The 20,000-nt window shown below is 39.0% G+C and overlaps 1 protein-coding gene across 7 annotated transcripts in view; it reads right to left on the minus strand.

Annotated features, from left to right (window-relative positions):
• USP9X (ubiquitin specific peptidase 9 X-linked) overlaps positions 1 to 20,000 on the minus strand; it is a 214,754-nt gene that overhangs the window by 139,961 nt on the left and 54,793 nt on the right. For all 7 annotated transcript variants that reach the window (XM_065578842.1, XM_065578850.1, XM_005301756.5 and 4 more), the window contains exons 7-12: positions 10,353 to 10,468; positions 9,824 to 10,075; positions 9,609 to 9,747; positions 7,592 to 7,744; positions 3,605 to 3,709; positions 2,386 to 2,592 (exon numbers count right to left, since the gene is read on the minus strand). In XM_065578842.1, the coding sequence (XP_065434914.1) occupies positions 2,386 to 2,592; positions 3,605 to 3,709; positions 7,592 to 7,744; positions 9,609 to 9,747; positions 9,824 to 10,075; positions 10,353 to 10,468 (972 nt within the window). The remainder of the gene's footprint in view (positions 1 to 2,385; positions 2,593 to 3,604; positions 3,710 to 7,591; positions 7,745 to 9,608; positions 9,748 to 9,823; positions 10,076 to 10,352; positions 10,469 to 20,000) is intronic.

Consider the following 20,000-nt stretch of genomic DNA (forward strand, 5'->3'; position numbering starts at 1 on the left):
TGGACATCCAATCCTAATGAGGAAAGTAGAAAGGAGCAAACTCTGGCAAGAAATAGGTAGAAGTATAAGAAGGCAGGCCAAGAAAGAATACGAGAAGCAGCTTGCTGAAGACAAACAGTGAAATAATTATGAACACCTTGGGAATGGAGGTTGTTTGTAACTCTGAACCGAACATTATGGTTGTTTTTTCAAAAGTTTGCAACTGAACATTGATTTAATACAGTTCTGAAACTTTATTATACAGAGAAAAATGCGGCTTTTAACCATCTTAATTTAAATGAAACAAGCACAGAAACAGTTTCCCTATCTTGTCAAAAAAAATTTTTAATTAAACTTTCCCTTTAATTTTTAGTAGTTTACATTTAATATAGCACTGTACTGTATCTGGGTTTTTTGGTCTCTCTTTCTGGTGCTGCTGATTGCATACTTCCAGTTCCAAATGAGGTGTGTGGTTGACTGAGTCGTAACTCAGATTTTACTGTACAACAGAAGCCGGAAGCCTGTCAGACATGCAGTGGGGCCACTAGACATCAAAGGTGTTAAAAGAGCACTCAAGGAAGACAAAGCCATGGCAGAGAAACTAAATGAACTCTGCACTGGTCTTCACTGCACAGGATGTGGGGGAGATACTCACATCAGAACTATTCTTTCTGGACAACATATCTGAAGTACTGTTTCATAATGATGTGTCAGTAAAAGAGGTTTTAGAACAAAATGATAAATTTAACAGTATTAAGTCATCACGACCAGATGATATTCACCCAACCAAGAGTTCTGAAAGAACTCAAATATGAAATTCCAGAACTATGAACTATAGTATGTAATTGCTGAAACCAGCCTCTGTACCAGACAACTGCAAGTAGCTAATGTAATTTTTTTTTAAAGGCTCCAGAAGTGATCCTGCTAATTAAAGGTCAATAAGCCTAACTTAAGTACTAGACAAATTGGTAGAAACTACAGTAAGGAACAGAATAATCAGACACCTTGATAAACACAATTTTGTTGAGAAAGTCATGCCTCACCAATCTATTAGAATTCTTTGATGAAGTCAACAAGCATATGGATAACAGTGATCCATTCAATACATTGTACTAGGATTTTCAGAAAGCCTTTGACAAGGTGCCTCACCAAAAGCTCTTACGGAAACTAAGTAGCCCTGGGTTAAGAGACAAGTTCCTCTCATGTATCAATAACTGTTTAAAATATAGGAAACAAAGGGTAGGAATAAATGGTTAGTTTTCACAATAGAGAGCTGAACAGTGAGGTCCCCCAAGAATCTGTACTGGGACCCAGGCAGTTCACCATATCCATTAATGAACTGGAAAGGGGGATGAACAGTGAAGTGGCAAAGTCTGCAGACAACATAAAATTCAATTTTTTAATTATTCAAGATAGTTAATTCCAAAGCAGACTGCAGAGTTACAAAGGGATCTTACAAACCTGTGTAATGGAGCAACAAAATTGCAGATGAAATTCAATATTGCTAAGTGCAAAGTAGTATATATTGGAAAAAAATAAATTCCAACTATACATATACAACGATGGACTCTAAATTAGCCATTAGCACTCAAGAAACATCTTAGAGTCACTGGATAGTTCTCTAAAAACTTCCACTCAATGAGCAGCAATGGTCAAAAAGGCTAACAATATTAGGAACGGGGTAGAAAATATCATAATGCCACTATATAAATCCATGGTGCACCCACCCCTTGTACAATTGTACACCCAGTGTACAATTCTGGACCCCACATCTCAAAGAATATAAAAGAACTCAAAAAGGTTCAGAGAAGGGCAACAAAGATGATTAAGGATATGAAATGGCTTCCATACAAGGTGAGACTAAAAATAATAGGGCTGTTCAGCTTAGAAAAGAGACAACTAAGGCAGGGAATAGGATCGGAGTCTATAGAATTATGAATGGCGTGGAGAAAAAAAGTGTCATTTACCTTTTCCCCACAATAGAAAAAACAGAGGTCACTGGATGAAATTAACAGGCAAAGGGTTTAATACCAACAAGAGGAACTACTTCTTCCACACAGTATACAAATCACCTGTAGAACTCATTGCCATAGGATGTTGTAATGACCAAAATTATAACTAGGTTGAAAAAAAACTGGACAAGTTCACCGAGGATAGGTCCATCAAGTGGCTATTAGCCAAGACAGTCAGGGACAACTCTGTACTCCGCGTGACCCTAAACCTTTGGCTATCAGAAGGTGGAGTGGAAGACCGGGTGGATCACTTCACAACTACCCTATTCTGTACATCCCACCTCAAGCTCCAGTACAGGCCATTGTCAGAGACAGGATACTGGGCAAAACAGACCATGCTCTGACTCAGAATGGTAGTTCTTATGTCCTAATAAAACTCCAATCAATTTCTTACCTGTGAACAGCTGTAATCTAAAATTTTAATGTGGGCACTAAGAGCCTGGTCCATGATATCAACGGGTACATCATCACTATGTGCCAAATTCCACAGAAGATTCAATACTTTGTGTGCCATCACACCATCTTTATCATCTTCAGCAAGACGACGGATTAACTCAAGTAATTTTTCCCGTTGTTTTTTACTTGCATTTGTCCAGCTTGCCTGGTAAACAAAGAATTTCATTCAAAATGAAAAACCACCAGATATTTAAGTTTGCTCTTATACATTATGACATGTCCACTTACAAAAGAATACTGTGAAAACAACAACCTCCTTGTTTATTTTTTAATAAACTGTCAATCATAAAAGAAGACATATTAAGAGCACACTTTTCAGTGATTACTGTTGTACAACAAAATTCTTTTGAGAATTAAAAGAAATGCTGAAGTTCAAGGAAGGCCATTTTCACTGAGAGGTATGTAAGCGGTTCGCCATCCCGGGACAATGGGGGCAGCGAGAAGTGGCGCGGGCGAGCAATGTGCTGGCCACGGCTTCTCGCCGCCCCCATTGGCCCGGGACAGTGAACCGCAGCCAGTGGGGGCCGCGATCGGCCGAACCTGCCGCGTCAGCAGGTAAATAAAACTGGCCCGGCCTGCCAGGGTGCTTACACTGGCGAGCCGCGTGCCGAACGTTGCCGACCCCTGACCTACACCAATGGGAAAGGTTCTCCTGTCTGCGGAGGTAATCCGCCTCCCGAAGAGGCAGTAGATATATCAACAATTCTTCTGTTGACCTAATGCTGTCCACATGGGTACTTAGGTTGGTTTAACAATGTACTCTGTGTGCTTTTTTCACACCACTGACCAATGTAGTTAAACCAGCCTAATTTTCTAGTGTAGACTACGCCATAGTCTACATATTTGTTTTATTTCAGAAGAAATATCCCGAAAATATCCCATCGTATGCTCTAAACAGCAGAGCAGTATACAAAAGTTAGAACCATGTTAATACCTACATGCAACGGGAAGTCCCCCATCTGTGGAGACTGCACAGAATTTATCTAAAGAGTATGATAGACAATTTAAAGAGTCCTACTATGGTAATTTGAATATATAAAAATACTCTTAGATTATGCACAATCAAAATACTAACCTACTACATACAGTACATTAAAGGCAAGTTAACTGTATTCAGTACTTACAGTAATAGAACAGCTGAAAAAATGCAGTGTTACCTTAAAGCAATCAAACAGGTGATCAAGTTGTTCAGGAGAGAAATCCCAAGCCAATTTTGCAAGGAGATCATGCACATTCTTAACAATGGCTTCATGTTTTCCTGCCTGTCACAGAAACAAAATTAACATTTGTAACTATCTATACGAAGATAAAGCTAGTAAGATATAATGCTTCAAATCTGTCAGATGACTACCTGAAATGGGTAGGAAGGATTACTACCCCACCACCAGAGAATTACCTACTTTGACTAGATATTTTACACTGAGGACATCTGATTGTCTGGTTCTATTTTGTTAGTTTAAGTTAAAAATCAGGTGAAATTCTTAGTGGAGGGACTGGTTTAAAAATAATCTATAGGTCAAAAATTTCAAGGTTTTTCACAGTTTTATGTAGAAGATAACGATTTCTGCAAAGAACTAAAATTAAAATATTTCTAATGAACAAGCTGTCCTGCACGTCAATGCATGTTTCATCATGCTGCTTTGTTGTGTGTCTAAATGGATTTTAAATACAATATTGCTATACTGTGTCTTGAACTCTTCCTGATATGGTAGGGGAGGATATTTAATGGCTAACTGAAGGCCTTCCTTAAAAATTGGCTGACAGCACTGTAAAGGTGAACCTACCCATTGATCAGCTGTGCAACATCAGAAAACAGCCATGGTAAGATAAGAGTCATAAAGACTTTTTAAAATTGAGGGGGGAGAAGACAGAGGCTTAACCGATAATTGTTGACATTTTGATTTGTGGGAAAAGGTAGAAACCAATTTTTTTCTGGTCTAATGCTAAAACAAACAGACGCCTTATTTGGGTTCTATGCCTATCAAACATGAGGATTCCTGACTAGATGAACCAATAGTATAATTTAATATGGCATTTTTTTAAGTAGACATTTCAAATATGTAAAGTTGCAAGACTAACCTATTATTGTAAATCGTAAAGTTTAGAAAAGCAAAATTTAGAGATACTGTTAATCTCATTCAGTATTAAAAATGAATGCATTAATAGTAATGAATTCACTACTTTGCAAACTCTGCATCAGTATTTCACTTCACCCCTTGCAATACTCAATTCAATATCTTTAAAAAGTATATGGTGCGCAGTGTTACTACTCTGTATTTGTTCTAAATTTTATGCCGTGACTTTTACTTTCATATTATGGTCCAGATTTTTTTTTAAAAAAGGGGGTGGGGTGGGGGAGAATGACTGTGGCAGTCATACTGCTGAATACCTCAAATGTTAAGCCATTTTAAATTTTCCTGATTCAGTAAATCTAATCATACTTTTCACTCTTGGAATTCAAAAATTTAAATAATTCCAATCTATTTGAACACTTCCAATCTTTTTAGAAATTAGTGTCCCCCTGCTGACCAATATAAATCTCTTAATTTTTTTAAATCAAATTCCTCCAGTTTCTTCTCTGGACTTCTTTGAAGCCCCTCCAATTGGTTGTCTTTCTAGTATTAATGTGACATGCATTTAAATGCTAACTTCTAATTGCCATTAAACCAACACCATATGGAGAGAGATGCGATCATCACCAGTCCAAAGTGGCATTGGTCTTTTTTCCTACTCATATCTAATTTATCCACTATCATGCCAACGCCTATTTTTGGCATTCCTGATTTTTAGCTTCTTCTCTCCCACTGAATCAGTTTATGATTATTTTCCAAGTCAATCTCTATTTGTTATTTTCAACCTGTTTCTGAACTCATTCATTCTTTTTGTTACTATTTATGATGTGTGCCTTTCACGTTATGGACAGCTATGAACACAAGGTCACAGAACAAAGGACAGTATAAACACAACCAACAGAAGAGGGGATTACTCTGTCCTCAATGATGTTTGCAACACCTCTCAACTTAGTATCTGTGAATTTTCAGTGGGAAAAGTGAGCCCTTACAGAAATGAACTGGACAACATTTCTCTGTCTGTCTAGTCTGTGGATCAAAGAACCAGTTGATGGTAGTCATTAACACCTTCAACCCTACCACCCCCCTCTGTCCATCCTCCCAATACAGTTTAAAACATTGACACCATGAATGACTTATCTCCAGACAAAAAAATGAAGAAAGAATGGGGGAGGAGGGAGCATGGGGGCCCACACAGTGCTCCTAGCATGGGGAAGAAGAATGTGGGCACACAGCCCATGGCATGTGGCAGAAAGGAGATATCGGCGGGGTCATAGCAGAAGGAGGGGAAGGGAGAGCAACAGAGCCCTTTGCGGGGGGGAAGGGGGGTGTGCAGGGAGTCCCTAAAATAGAAGGGGATGAGAGGGAATCAAGGAATGGAAGGAGACCTCAATGAACCCTGTGACCCTCTAGATCAGGGATTCTCAAACTGGGGGTCGGGACCTCTCAGGGGGTCATGAGGTTATTACATGGGGTGGGGGGGGGTTTGCAAGCTGTCAGCCTCCAACCTAAACCCCGCTTTGCCTCCAACATTTATAATGGTGTTAAATATATAAAAGTGTTTTTAATTTGGGGGGGGGGGGGCGCGCACTCAGAGGCTTGCTATGTGAAAGGGGTTGCCAGTACAAAATTTTGAGAACCATTGCTCTAGGTAATATGCTGTTTATTCCCACTTCTAGATCATTAATGAAGAAAAATAAGATGGAGTCCCAACACCAATTCCCTCCCCTCATGACACTTCCCTGAAACTCAATCTGTTGCCATTGAGCACTAGTATTTCCTTGCAGACTTCAGTATTACTCCCCAAACCTACATGAACTAATTTTGTCTGCAGGAATTCATGAGATACTTGAAAATGTTATACTAAAAGCTAAATATTTTAGATCTCCTAACAGGTTAAAGCAGCATGATTTCCCCTGTTCCCCACAACATGTGCTGGTTTCATCTTATCACTGTATTTTTATTCTAGTGCTGTAACGAGATACTCAATCCGTTTCCTTGGAACTGAGGTGAGGACTCAGTATAATTGTTGGACTCTTCCTTTTGTCTTTTTTTTTTTTTTTAAAGAAATAAAGATGAGCACACTAGTGACACTACAAGCTTTCAAGAACAGTCACTAGTTTTATGGCTATACCGGGTGTTTGGAATTCACTGTTTCACACTATTTCCTATAAGCTTCAGAATACTCATTTGGCTCTCAGATTTATTGCACTTCATTTATTCCAGTAATTTCTTCGTAGGGCTTGTCTACACTTTAAATGCTAGAGCGGCACAAATACAGTGCTGCAACTGCATCCATCATAGCACTTCATTGTAGACACTACCAACGCCAAAGAGAGGTTCTCCCATTGGCGTGGGTAATGCACCTCCCCAAGGAATTCTTCCTTTGACCTAGTGCTGTCTACACAGGGGGCTAGGCCAGCCTAACTACATTGCTCAAGGGTGTGGATTTTTCACACCCCTGAGCAACATAGCTGGGTCAACTTAACTTTTCAGTGTCGACAAGGCCTTAGCCTTAGAGACTTCATGGGAAATGGTACTGTGTTCTCAATGGAAATTAAAGCACCGTCCATAAAAGAAATTTCCCTTGTCCTCTACAGTAAAACTAGGCCAAAATATTCATTTTAAATGCTTTACACTACTTCACCATTATATTTAATTGCCTCATCTTGTCCACTGATGAGCTAAAGAATCTAGAATCACACGCCGCATAATATTAATTCCTCCTCTGTACCATTTTTTCATCTGTGCCTTTACAATTTATTACCTCCTGCCTAGTTAGTCCTGTCCATTGAACTTGTAGCACATTTGAAAAGGCAGTCTGAGATCCTGGACTTGAGTCTAGCTAGCAGTCTAAATTTAGCTTTCAAGATTTCCTCCTCCATTTCTTTTTGTATATACCAATGCACACCACCAGCAACACCATCTCAAAGCACCCTCCCTTCTACATGAACTCCATTACCTTCCTTCCTTATTTGATAACATTTATTTCACATAACAAATTTGACTTAAAATTGTCAAGAGGTGCTATAAAGTAAGATCAATCCCGCTCAAGGCAGTAGTTTAATTCCTTACCTGAGCTGCCCAAATGTTGTCAAGATCTTGTAAAGTGAGGGCTTTTTCTTTGATGACAAAACGAAGAATCTTCTCTAACTTTTCTACATACTGAGGCTGATGAAGACTATCTCGTAATACAATTGATAAAATATTATTCTGCTGGATCCATTCCTAATTTTAAATTAAAATATATACAATTTCAAAATATTGAAGTTTTTTCAAAAAGTAGATTATAGTTAAGCAGAAAATGTAAGCCAGAAATCATTCTGTCTCTTATAAAGGTAAGACAAACACACAAAAAGGAAAGGATATTTATACTTCACCTTCAAGTCCTAGAACGCAATACCACCTCCCTCCCCCCAAATCAAAGCAAGTCAGTACTTTATACAATTCTGATACCCTACCCATTGTAATACAGAAGATTTTTTTTCCTGCAGTTGTCTTCTGAAGGCAATATCAGCAATAATTCCCATGCTTTGTAGCTTCAGTGGAAAAGGACACTTCACTACAAATGTTTTTCAAGCAAAATGAAACTGAACTCTGAACATAAAAATCCTCATACAGCTTCCAGTGTAAGGGGACAGGGGGAAGATTGAGCATTTACTTTTTCCAGGGATACACTTTTTTTCCAGTAGCTTGGAGTCACTGAAGATATTTCAGTGACTCAGGTCTAACATTTCTGTAACTCAATTGATACCCTTATAGCATAGCATATTACAGAACAAGAGGATGATTAAACACTGGAAAGCATCAGGAAATAAGCTATATTCTGAAAAAAGTACTCTTAAGTCAGCGTCACCTCTTTAAATGCCTCAACTTCTACTTGAATTAGAGAAAAAAAAGAGTTCAAGCAAGATTTAAGAAGTGGAGATAAAAATTAAGATGATTTCAAAAAGTAACACTGATATAGTGCAAGGAACACAATGTAACCCAGCTCTTTCGTTCAGACTGAGGCATCAGCAGAATGTCTGCTGAGTGCCAGAACGAAAAAGGAATGAGAGAAGGTGACCATCCCTTCAGAGTTGCTATACTGATTATATAACTAGAAGAGTCAATCTGGCGCCTCATGTAAGACTTGGACAAACAAGATTTTTCAATTATCATCTGTACTTTATATTTTCCAATATAAACACATTATTTTTGTCAAAAAAAACTGAATATTTCTAACCAGAGTCAATCCTGCTTGAGACACCTAATCCCACAGTTATGTCAAGAGCCCTTATTTATTTGTATAGTACATATAGCGCAAATGCTGCATAATCCTGCCCCATAGCATTCCTCCTACAGATTATGAATTTCACAGCAGGGAAAAAAAGTCACTAAACCCAGAGACCATGTGAATTTTTTAATCTCTCTCTCTCTCGCTCGCTAAAGCAAACATCTGTAGCAATTACATCTTAAAATGCAGCATGTTGGAACTTGATAAAGGTTCTATTTCAGAGATTCCGCAAATCTAAATTTATAAAAGTCTGTTACCACAAAATTATTCTATGAAAAGTTTTTCAGTCAAACAATTAGGATGCATACTGAAGACCAGCATGTAGAGCAATCACTTTCAAAATTGAATTTGAATAATTCTTTTTCAATTATCAACATTTCTCTCTGAGAAATTACTCATGAAATTTTGGATAAATTAATCTTATATTAATTATAGCGGTACAAAAGTGTCAACTTCAGTACACATCTATTTTACATTCAATTTTTAAAAAATAATTTTTTAAATTGTGTTACACCTTCGTACACAAGATCCACTTTGAAAATATTTTTTTCCAGTTCTTATAAATCTCTGAATATATTTTAATAGCAATCCTGATACAAATATAGTAATGTCAACAGCAAAACCATAAAAACCCTTATGACACTCTAGTAATTACTTTGACTACTTATAAAGAGAATTAATTTTCATGACTTTGGATAAAACCAGATAATGAGGATTCACAGTATATACACATTACTCTACCTCTGAAGAATTACTATTACATTTAAAGAAAAAAAGTCTTTTAACCTAATTCAGGTAAGAAGAACAAAAACTTACTGCCATTCTCTCTGCTGTAAGCCACTCTTCCTCTTCAGGATTACCATGCCGATGGGTATAATATGACACACTAGATATCACCTTGTTAACTTCGTTTAGTGCATTCATTTTACCATTGAAAGAGGAAATTTGCAATAATCTGTAAGAGATATTAAGTGTAAGAAATGCAAAAAAATACAAAAAAAATAACCATTCCAACAGAAAGATTGCCTTACCTAAGTATCATTTTTAACCTAAATATTTCTAAGTTTTTTACAGTTTCTTCTTGTCCTGGGACTCTTGAAGCTAAGTTCTTTAGAGATTTGATTATCATTGACAGAGCATCATTTTTGGCTTCATTCTTTGCTTCTTTTTTCAGTTCATCATCAGTTAAGTTTTCTAAAAACTGTGGAACCATTTCTATAATTGGAAGGAAGTATTTCTTCACTGTATGTAGCGTTAGAAACTCATAGCATTGTCCAAATGGTCTAAAAAACAATAAAAAAAATCAGATGTAAAGTGAATACTTGTCTACTTTTATTAAGATATTAGAGTGTTTTGTTCAGGAAACATTTTTACAAGTGAACAAAATAATGAAAGGTAATTCAGATTCCGGACATTCAAGTAAACAATACTTGATAGCAGATCATAGTACCCCTTTTCAGAAGAGAAAAAATAAATGGATACTTGAAATCCTTAGCTCAATATTTGCATTTATTTTCAATGAACATATCCCAAAATGACTCTGCTTTCTAAGAAACTTACTTGATGAGAGCTGCAATTATCTGAACATTCAACGCTGAGCCACTCATAAAACGATCATGCAGGATCTGAAACCCATTTAATGTGCCAAACTTGTTGATGAGATCTACTAACCAACCCTGCAACACAATAAATTAGTTACTTTCTCATTTTTAAAAACTGTTACCATTATAAAGAGCCAGAAATACAATATTAGCCATTACAAAATAAACTTCACCTTTGTTTAGAGACTCATTATGCAACAAATATAATCATGTTTTTCTATTTGTAAGGGTAACAAGTTACATATGATCCTACACAATCCAGGACATGCTGTTTCTGTGTTGTTGTGTTTGTTTTTTAAGAAGATAATTCTGTCTATTCATTAATAAATCAAAGCACAGGTACTGTACCTATTAATTATTCAAAGAACTTTGTCAAATATAATTTGTTTGTATATACGTGTACTCTTAGTAAATTAATAGTAAGCAATGCATTTTTGTTCTAATTTTGGTCAAATTAATTTAGCAGATATTGACTAACAATTGAAAAAGCAAGATGTAAGATTCATTAGGTGAAATCTGCCCCACTTAAAAAAAACTCCCACTGACTTCAATATGGCAAGAATTTTGTTATTACTTATTTCCATGAGTGAGACTATTTGCACTAGGAAGCCCCAGAAGGATAATCAATTAATCGTTTGATAATAAATGTCCAAAGATTGTAATATATGATAACATACATTCCCAATATTATTTAATACTTGGACATGTACATGGATAAAATCACTTTTCCCCCAACATCTATTCCTACCCAATCTATTTTTTACCTTGTTGGTATAAGGTACCATTGAAACAGTATAAAATACATTCTCTCTTATTGTGCACTGCAAATCAAAACTGCCTCTTTTCCATATGAAAGCCCATTTTCTTCCAGGGTCATTTGCCTACCAAACCTTTTTCCCCCTCATCAGGTCATATGAAAGTTCAAATGTATCATATTCCAAGTCTTTTTCTGATCATCTTGTGTGATCACCAAAAACTGACAAATGGCAGAGGGGGGGGGGGCGCAGAGGAATGTTTGTTTCCTGTTCATCCTGAAGCCATTGGTTCTACTCAAATTAGCTAACTATATAATAAACATGTCTCTCTGAGAATATGAGAAACCTTATGCTTAACTTGGAAGTTACTGGAAGAGCAGATCAATTAAAGTTTGTTTTGATTTCTAAAAATGATAAACTAGGCAAAATGTTCATTAGACCATGGTTATTTTCCCTGGCCAAGAATTTGCACAGTTCTCCCAGCATTGCAAATCATTTTTAGTTTGATGAAGTAACAGTTTGATATTTAAATCATACAGATGTTCTATGTTGAAACTGAATTCCCAGATACCTTATAAAATGGGTTGTTCATTTACACCCAATACTTCTCTGAGGGAATGAGTTCTCTGAATCTGGCAAATATACAGCTAGCAGCATAGTTTAAGACAGACACTTTTCCAAAAGATGAATTTCTTATAATGTTAAGCAAGTGTTTGGTTTAATTAAAAATAATATTGTCCCATGCGCTACTTTGTGGCATCTTCCAGTTTTACTCCTGTAACAAATCAGTTATCCACTGTCTTCTGTGCAAAATGCTCCATGGCCAGTGCAAAAAGTAAAAGATGTTGCAGACACTCCTGTTGAGTTCCCCTATATAAACTATCAGAGAAAACTTAACCGTATTAATTCCCATAGTTGCTTTTAGCATGGAAAGAAGACCAGTAATCCACTTAAGGAAACAAAGGGCCAATGGGTAACAAAACTTTTAAATAAAATATTCCACTCCATCCTATCAAACACCTTCTGAGTCAAGTGATCAAATAAAATTATCGTTTTAAGATCTGGCACAATGAATGATTTATAGATTCAATAGATTACAAGGCAAGAAGAGGCCCTTGTGATCATCTAGTCTGACCTCAAGTATTGTATGAGCATTATCTAACACTTGCCTACCCTTAATGAATCCAGTTTGATCCAGACGTATGTAAACTAACAGTTTGGATAGGAAACATGGAGCTAGTATTTTTGTTAAGATTTTTATATCATGATTCGATAACTACATGTGGTACAATCTTTTCCAACCTTAGAAAGAACCCACAACGGTGGTGTCCTTTATAGATGGAGGGCTCATATACACAGTGCAGCAATGCACACTATGGGGTGAGAATTCTAAAGTGCACCAAAGTCAAGCACTAACTGGCCTGTATAGTCCGTGCACACCAGCAAGGACTGCACGGACCAGCTAGTGTGCAACATGGTGTGTTTTAGAAATCACATGCCCACAACACGCACTGTTGCACCATGTAGATAAGCTCTAAGAAGATCTTTCCCTAACAAAACAGTATTAAACATATCCCTTGAAGGACCTCCTAACACTTCCTCGTATACCTTGTAAAATTAAGATGGATAGCCATAAAACCATGAAGTTTACCACTTTTCTTGCTGGCTATTGCCTCTATGACCACCTCCTATATAATTTCTGCATCCAGAGTTTGCTTATGAATCTCATGCATCTGTGGCAAACCTGCTACTTACAGATATTTTCAAATAACTTCAGACTGTGGAGTGTCTGAAGTATAGGGGTTATTCTACTAAGCATCAAAAGCTGTACATATTTCATTAAGAGTAACTAGCTGTTGCTGATCATTTTTAAATGGCGGGGGGAAAGCCTCCAGGTTTCTAATCCTCAGGTTTTCCAGCCAACAACTTATCACATGTATTTCCTTTTTCATTTCATTTCTGCTTTGTATACTTGAGGGGTTTTTCAGGGATGTCTATGGTCATGATATTCAGTTTTCCCCTAACAATAGCTAATTGTTTACGATTTTAAGCCTATATTAATGTGCTATCTCCATCTCATGTTCCATTTTTCAGTTTTTTGTTTTTATTAAAAGAGATTCTGCTTATCAACCGACCCTAAACGTTGCTTTACCTGCCTCCCATAGAAGCTCCTTCTCGAAACTGGCTTTTTTCACACATTTAAAAGTACAGTAACTCCTTACTTAACGTTGTAGTTATGATCTTGAAAAATGCGACTAAGCAAAACGATGTTAAGTTAATCCAATTTCCCCACAAGAATTAATGTAAATAGGGGGGGTTAGGCTCCAGGGACATCTTTATTTTTATATCTCTCTCTCTCTCACACACACACAGTATAAGTTTTAAACAAACAATTTAATACTGGTACACAGCGATGATGATTGTGAAACTTGGTTGAGATGGTGAAGTCAGAGGACGGGATATTTCCCAGGGAATGCCTTACTGCTAAATAATGAACTGGCAGTTGGCTGAGCCCTCAAGGGTTAACCCATTGTTGTTAATGTAGCTTCACACTCTACAAGACACCACAAATGGAGGGAGAGGAGACTGTATGGCAGACAGACGCACACACCATGAGAGAGAGAGAGAGAGAGAGAGAGAGAGAGAGAGAGAGATGTGCATTGCCCCTTTAAGTACGCTGACCCCACCGTAAGTACACTGCCTTTTTAAGTAGATGAGGAAGTTAGGACAGAGGCAGCAGCTGCTGTCTCGAGCCCCGTCATGTCCAACCCCTGCTCTATGGAGATGTGGTAAGCAGGGTGGGGTAAGTAAGGGGAGGGGGACACCCTGACATTAGCCCCCTTCTTCCCCCTCTCCTCCACCCCCCCCACCGCAGAGCAAGCAGGAGGCTCTGGGGAGCAGTTCCAAGGCAGAGGGTAGCATATGGCACTGGGGACAGGGACAGCTGAACTGCCCGGCAATTAGTAGCCTGCTGGGCAGCCGCTGCACAGGGAACTTAGGGGAACGGGGAGCTGATGGGGGCTGCTGGTCCACCCTGGTTCCAAGCCCCCACCAGCTAGCTTCAACGGGCTGCTCTCCAATAACAGTAACAGTGGGAGGAGGGGGGAGAAGCATGGGGAAATAGGTTTTACTTTGTGTAATGACCCATCCACTCCCAGTCTTTATTCAAGCCTAATTTAATGGTGTCCAGTTTGCAAATTAATTCCAATTCTGCAGTTTTTCGTTGGAGTCTGTTTTTGAAGTTTTTTTGTTGGGAGTACTGTGACTTTGAGGTCTGTAATTGAGTGACCAGGGAGGTTGAAGTGTTCTCTGACTGGTTTTTGAATGTTATAATCCTTGACATCTGATTTGTGTCCATTTATTCTTTTGCGTAGAGACTGTCCGGTTTGGCCAATGTACATGGCAGAGGAGCATTGCTGGCACATGATGGCATATATCATATTGCTAGATGTGCAGCTGAATGAGCCTCTGATAGTGTGGCTGATGTGATTAGGTGCTATGATGGTGTCCCCTGAATAGATATGTGGACAGAGTTGGCAACGGGGTTTGTTGCAAAGATAGGTTCCTGGGTTAGTGTTTTTGTTGTGTGGTTGCTGGGAGTGGATGGGTCATTACACAAAGAAAACCTATTTCCCCACGCTAATTTTTTCCCCCACTGTTACTCACACCTTCTTGTCAACTGTTGGAAATGGGTCATCCTGATTATCACTACAAAAGTTTTTTTTCCCTCCTGCTGATAATAGCCCACCTTAACTGATTACTCTCGTTATAGTGTGTATGGTAACACCCATTGTTTCATGGTGGGTGGGAGGGTGAGTGTCTTCCTACTGTATTTTCCACTGCATGCATCTGATGAAGTGGGTTTTCGCCCACGAAAGCTTATGCTCAAATAAATTTGTTAGTCTCCAAGGTGCCACAAGGACTCCTTGTTCTTTTGGCTGATAAAGACTAACAGCTACCACTCTGAAACCTATCATGTATGGTGTTACTAGTAACAAAGGTAAGGAAAAATGAAGGTTATACACCTGCAACCAGAATTCTTTGAGATGCTTCTCCACATTCATGGGATGTGCCAACAGTGTAGCTTGGACCAGTGGAAACTTCTATTAGCAGTGCTCTTTGGAACACTCTTGTACCTCCCAATGTTCAGAAGAAGCAGCCATAAAAGGGGCAGGCTAACTACCCCAGTTCCTTCCAGTGCCTCCTCAGATCCAAAGTTGTAATTGGGACTCTGAGAAAGGGGAAGGTAAGTGAGGAGTGTGAATGGGCAGAGGCTCATCTCAAAGAACAATAGTTATAGATTAGTAACCTTCACTTCTCTGAATGGCCTCTGCACATTCCCAACTCTTGGGAGTTAGACAGACAGTACTTTGATTGATGGAATGAGGAGGCCTAGTTAAATAAAAATTGTAATACTGATTTACCAAATTGTGCATCTGAAACAGATGCCAAATCAAAGGAATAATGTTTTGTGAAAGTATGACTCCAGATCCAAGAGCAGCTCTACAGATTTCTAATATGGGAATATGTCGAAGGCAGGCCCTGGAGAAGGCCTTTGCTCTAGTTGAGTGCTCTCTCAGCCCTTCTGGAAAACGAAAACAGTGCATTTATAACATTCTTCAATATAGAGTCTAACCTACTTAGAAAGGCATTAGGATGTGATTGCTTTTATTCTCTCCCCATAAGAGAGAGAAATAGTCCAGGTGATTTCCTTTTTTCCTTAGATCTATTAAATGGAAGGCTAATAATGTTCTCTTAGCATCCAAGGTAAGGACTTCACTTCCCCTGAGTTAGACCTAAGGAAAAACACTGGCAAGTTAATGAGCAGACAATGTGGCCTATTGGCTAAAGCGCTGAACTAGGACTCTTGGGACCAGAATTCTAGCCCCAGCTCTGCCACTGGCCTTTTTGCCTCAGTTTCCCCATCTGTAAAATACACAGATCTACAGATGAAAAGTGCTATGTAAGCGAGAAGTATTTTTTATTTAGGGACTGGCTGAAATGAAATTGTTACTACAGTAGGGACAAATTTTGGATGTGGATGAAGAACCACTTTATCTTTGTGAAAGGCTGTAAAAAAATGGAGGGAAGTTGTGAAAGTTCACTCTCTTACCGGATATGATAGGTACACTAAAAGCAGTCTTAACTGAATAATGAAACAAGGAACATTCTCTCATGGCCTCAAAGGGGGTTTTGTGAGCTGAGTAAGTACTAAATTGAGGTCTCATGTAAGTGGAGGTTCTCTAAACTTCATTAACCCCCTTCAAGAAACTTTACTGTAGCATAGGTGAATAGTCTTTTGCCTGATGGAGCAGTGATGAGCCAAGACGGCTGCAAAATGTATTTTTACCAACAACATGAAGAGTCCATTCTATTTTACATACTTATATGGACCCCATTACCATAGCATATAAGGCCTGGTCTACACTTAAATTTAGGTCAACATAGCTAAACCCCCACTAGGTTCGATGGGGACAGGTGAGCAAAGCCCACAGGTAAGTGGGGAACATGGAGACCGGGGAGATGGGTCGGAAACGAGAGGGAGTGTGGGCTATATTGGCAGAGAGAAAGGAGAGTCAGGACAAAACTGGGAGGAAAGATCAAACCAGTATCTTAGATGCCTATATACAAATGCGAGAAGTATGGGGAATAAGCAGGAAGAACTGGAAGTGCTAATAAATAAATACAACTATGACATTGTTGGCATCACTGAAACTTGGTGGGATAATACACATGATTGGAATGTTGGTGTGGATGGGTACAGCTTGCTCAGGAAGGATAGACAGGGGAAAAAGGGAGGAGGTGTTGCCTTATATATTAAAAATGTACACACTTGGACTGAGGTAGAGATGGACATAGGAGACGGAAGTGTTGAGAGTCTCTGGGTTAGGCTAAAAGGGGCAAAAAACAAGGGAGATGTCATGCTAGGAGTCTACTACAGGCCACCTAACCAGGTGGAAGAGGTGGATGAGGCTTTTTTCAAGCAACTAACAAAATCATCCAAAGCCCAAGATTTGGTGGTGATGGGGGACTTCAACTATCCGGATATATGTTGGGAAAATAACACAGCGGGGCACAGACTATCCAACAAATTCTTGGACTGCATTGGAGACAACTTTTTATTTCAGAAGGTTGAAAAAGCTACTAGGGGGGAAGCTGTTCTAGACTTGATTTTAACAAATAGGGAGGAACTCGTTGAGAATGTGAAAGTAGAAGGCAGCCTGGGTGAAAGTGATCATGAAATCATAGAGTTTGCAATTCTAAGGAAGTGTAGAAGGGAGAACAGCAAAATAGAGACAATGGATTTCAGGAAGGCAGATTTTGGGAAGCTCAGAGAGCTGATAGGTAAGGTCCCATGGGAATCAAGACTGAGGGGAAAAACAACTGAGGAGAGTTGGCAGTTTTTCAAAGGGACACTATTAAGGGCCCAAAAGCAAGCTATTCCGCTGGTTAGGAAAGCTAGAAAATGTGGCAAAAGACCACCTTGGCTTAACCACGAGATCTTGCACGATCTAAAAAATAAAAAGGAGTAATAAAAAATGGAAACTAGGACAGATTACAAAGGATGAATATAGGCAAACAACACAGGAATGCAGGGGCAAGATTAGAAAGGCAAAGGCACAAAATGAGCTCAAACTAGCTACGGGAATAAAAGGAAACAAGAAGACTTTTTATCAATACATTAGAAGCAAGAGGAAGACCAAAGACAGGGTAGGCCCACTGCTTAGTGAAGAGGGAGAAACAGTAACAGGAAACTTGGAAATGGCAGAGATGCTTAATGACTTCTTTGTTTCGGTCTTCACAGAGAAGTCTGAAGGAATGCCTAACATAGTGAATACTAATGGGAAGGGGGTAGGTTTAGCGGATAAAATAAAAAAAGAACAAGTTAAAAATCACTTAGAAAAGTTAGATGCCTGCAAGTCACCCGGGCCTGATGAAATGCATCCTAGAATACTCAAGGAGCTAATAGAGGAGGTATTTGAGCCTCTAGCTATTATCTTTGGAAAGTCATGGGAGACGGGAGAGATTCCAGAAGACTGGAAAAGGGCAAATATAGTGCCCATCTATAAAAAGGGAAATAAAAACAACCCAGGAAACTACAGACCAGTTAGTTTAACTTCTGTGCCAGGGAAGATAATGGAGCAAGTAATTAAGGAAATCATCTGCAAACACTTGGAAGGTGGTAAGGTGATAGGGAACAGCCAGCATGGATTTGTGAAGAACAAATCATGTCAAACCAATCTATAGCTTTCTTTGATAGGGTAACGAGCCTTGTGGATAAGGGTGAAGCGGTGGATGTGGTATACCTAGACTTTAGTAAGGCATTTGATACGGTCTCGCATGATATTCTTATCGATAAACTAGGCAAATACAATTTAGATGGGGCTACTATAAGGTGGGTGCATAACTGGCTGGATAACCGTACTCAGAGAGTTGTTATTAATGGTTCCCAATCCTGCTGGAAAGGCATAACGAGTGGGGTACCGCAGGGGTCTGTTTTGGGACCGGCTCTGTTCAATATCTTCATCAACGACTTAAGATAATGGCATAGAAAGTACGCTTATTAAGTTTGCGGATGATACCAAACTGGGAGGGATTGCAACTACTTTGGAGGACAGGGTCATAATTCAAAATGATCTGGATAAATTGGAGAAATGGTCTGAGTTAAACAGGATGAAGTTTAATAAAGACAAATGCAAAGTGCTCCACTTAGGAAGGAAAAATCAATTTCACACATACAGAATGGGAAAAGACGGTCTAGGAAGGAGTACGGCAGAAAGGGATCTAGGGGTTATAGTGGACCACAAGCTAAATATGAATCAACAGTGTGATGCTGTTGCAAAAAAAGCAAACATGATTCTGGGATGTATTAACAGGTGTGTTGTGAGCAAGACACGAGAAGTCATTCTTCCGCTCTACTCTGCTCTGGTTAGGCCTCAGCTGGAGTATTGTGTCCAGTTCTGGGCGCCGCATTTTAAAAAAGATGTGGAGAAATTGGAAAGGGTCCAAAGAAGAGCAACAAGAATGATTAAAGGTCTTGAGAACATGACCTATGAAGGAAGGCTGAAAGAATTGGGTTTGTTTAGTTTGGAAAAGAGAAGACTGAGAGGGGACATGATAGCAGTTTTCAGGTATCTAAAAGGGTGTCATAAGGAGGAGGGAGAGAACTTGTTCACCTTAGCCTCTAAGGATAGAACCAGAAACAATGGGTTTAAACTGCAGCAAGGGAGGTCTAGGTTGGACATTAGGAAAAAGTTCCTAACTGTCAGGGTGGTTAAACACTGGAACAAATTGCCTAGGGAGGTTGTGGAATCTCCGTCTCTGGAGATATTTAAGAGTAGGTTAGATAAATGTCTATCAGGGATGGTCTAGACAGTATTTGGTCCTGCCATGCGGGCAGGGGACTGGACTCGATGACCTCTCAAGGTCCCTTCCAGTCCTAGAATCTATGAATCTATGGTCCATCAGGAGTCTGAAGAATGCACACCATAGCTATGCCAACCTAGCCCCCAGTGTAGATGCAAATAGGTCAATAAAAGAATGCTTCCATCAACCTAACAACTGTCACTCAGGCAGGTGGCATTCCTATAACAATAGAAAAACCCCTTCCATCAGTGTAGGCTGCATCTATATTATGGGGTTATAATGACATAATTACAGTGCAATAGCTATACCAATATAGACCCCATAGTGTAGACGCACCCTTACAGTCTCACAATCTTTTACTGTATTCATTCTTACGCCACCACTGTCAGGTGAGGAAGTACTATTATCCACATTTTACAGATCGGTAACAAACAGATTAAATGACCCACCCAAGCTCACACAGAAAGTTTGCAAAAGAGCAGGGA

Source organism: Chrysemys picta, chromosome 1 (assembly GCF_011386835.1).
Source record: "Chrysemys picta bellii isolate R12L10 chromosome 1, ASM1138683v2, whole genome shotgun sequence".
Lineage (NCBI taxonomy): Eukaryota > Metazoa > Chordata > Testudines > Emydidae > Chrysemys > Chrysemys picta.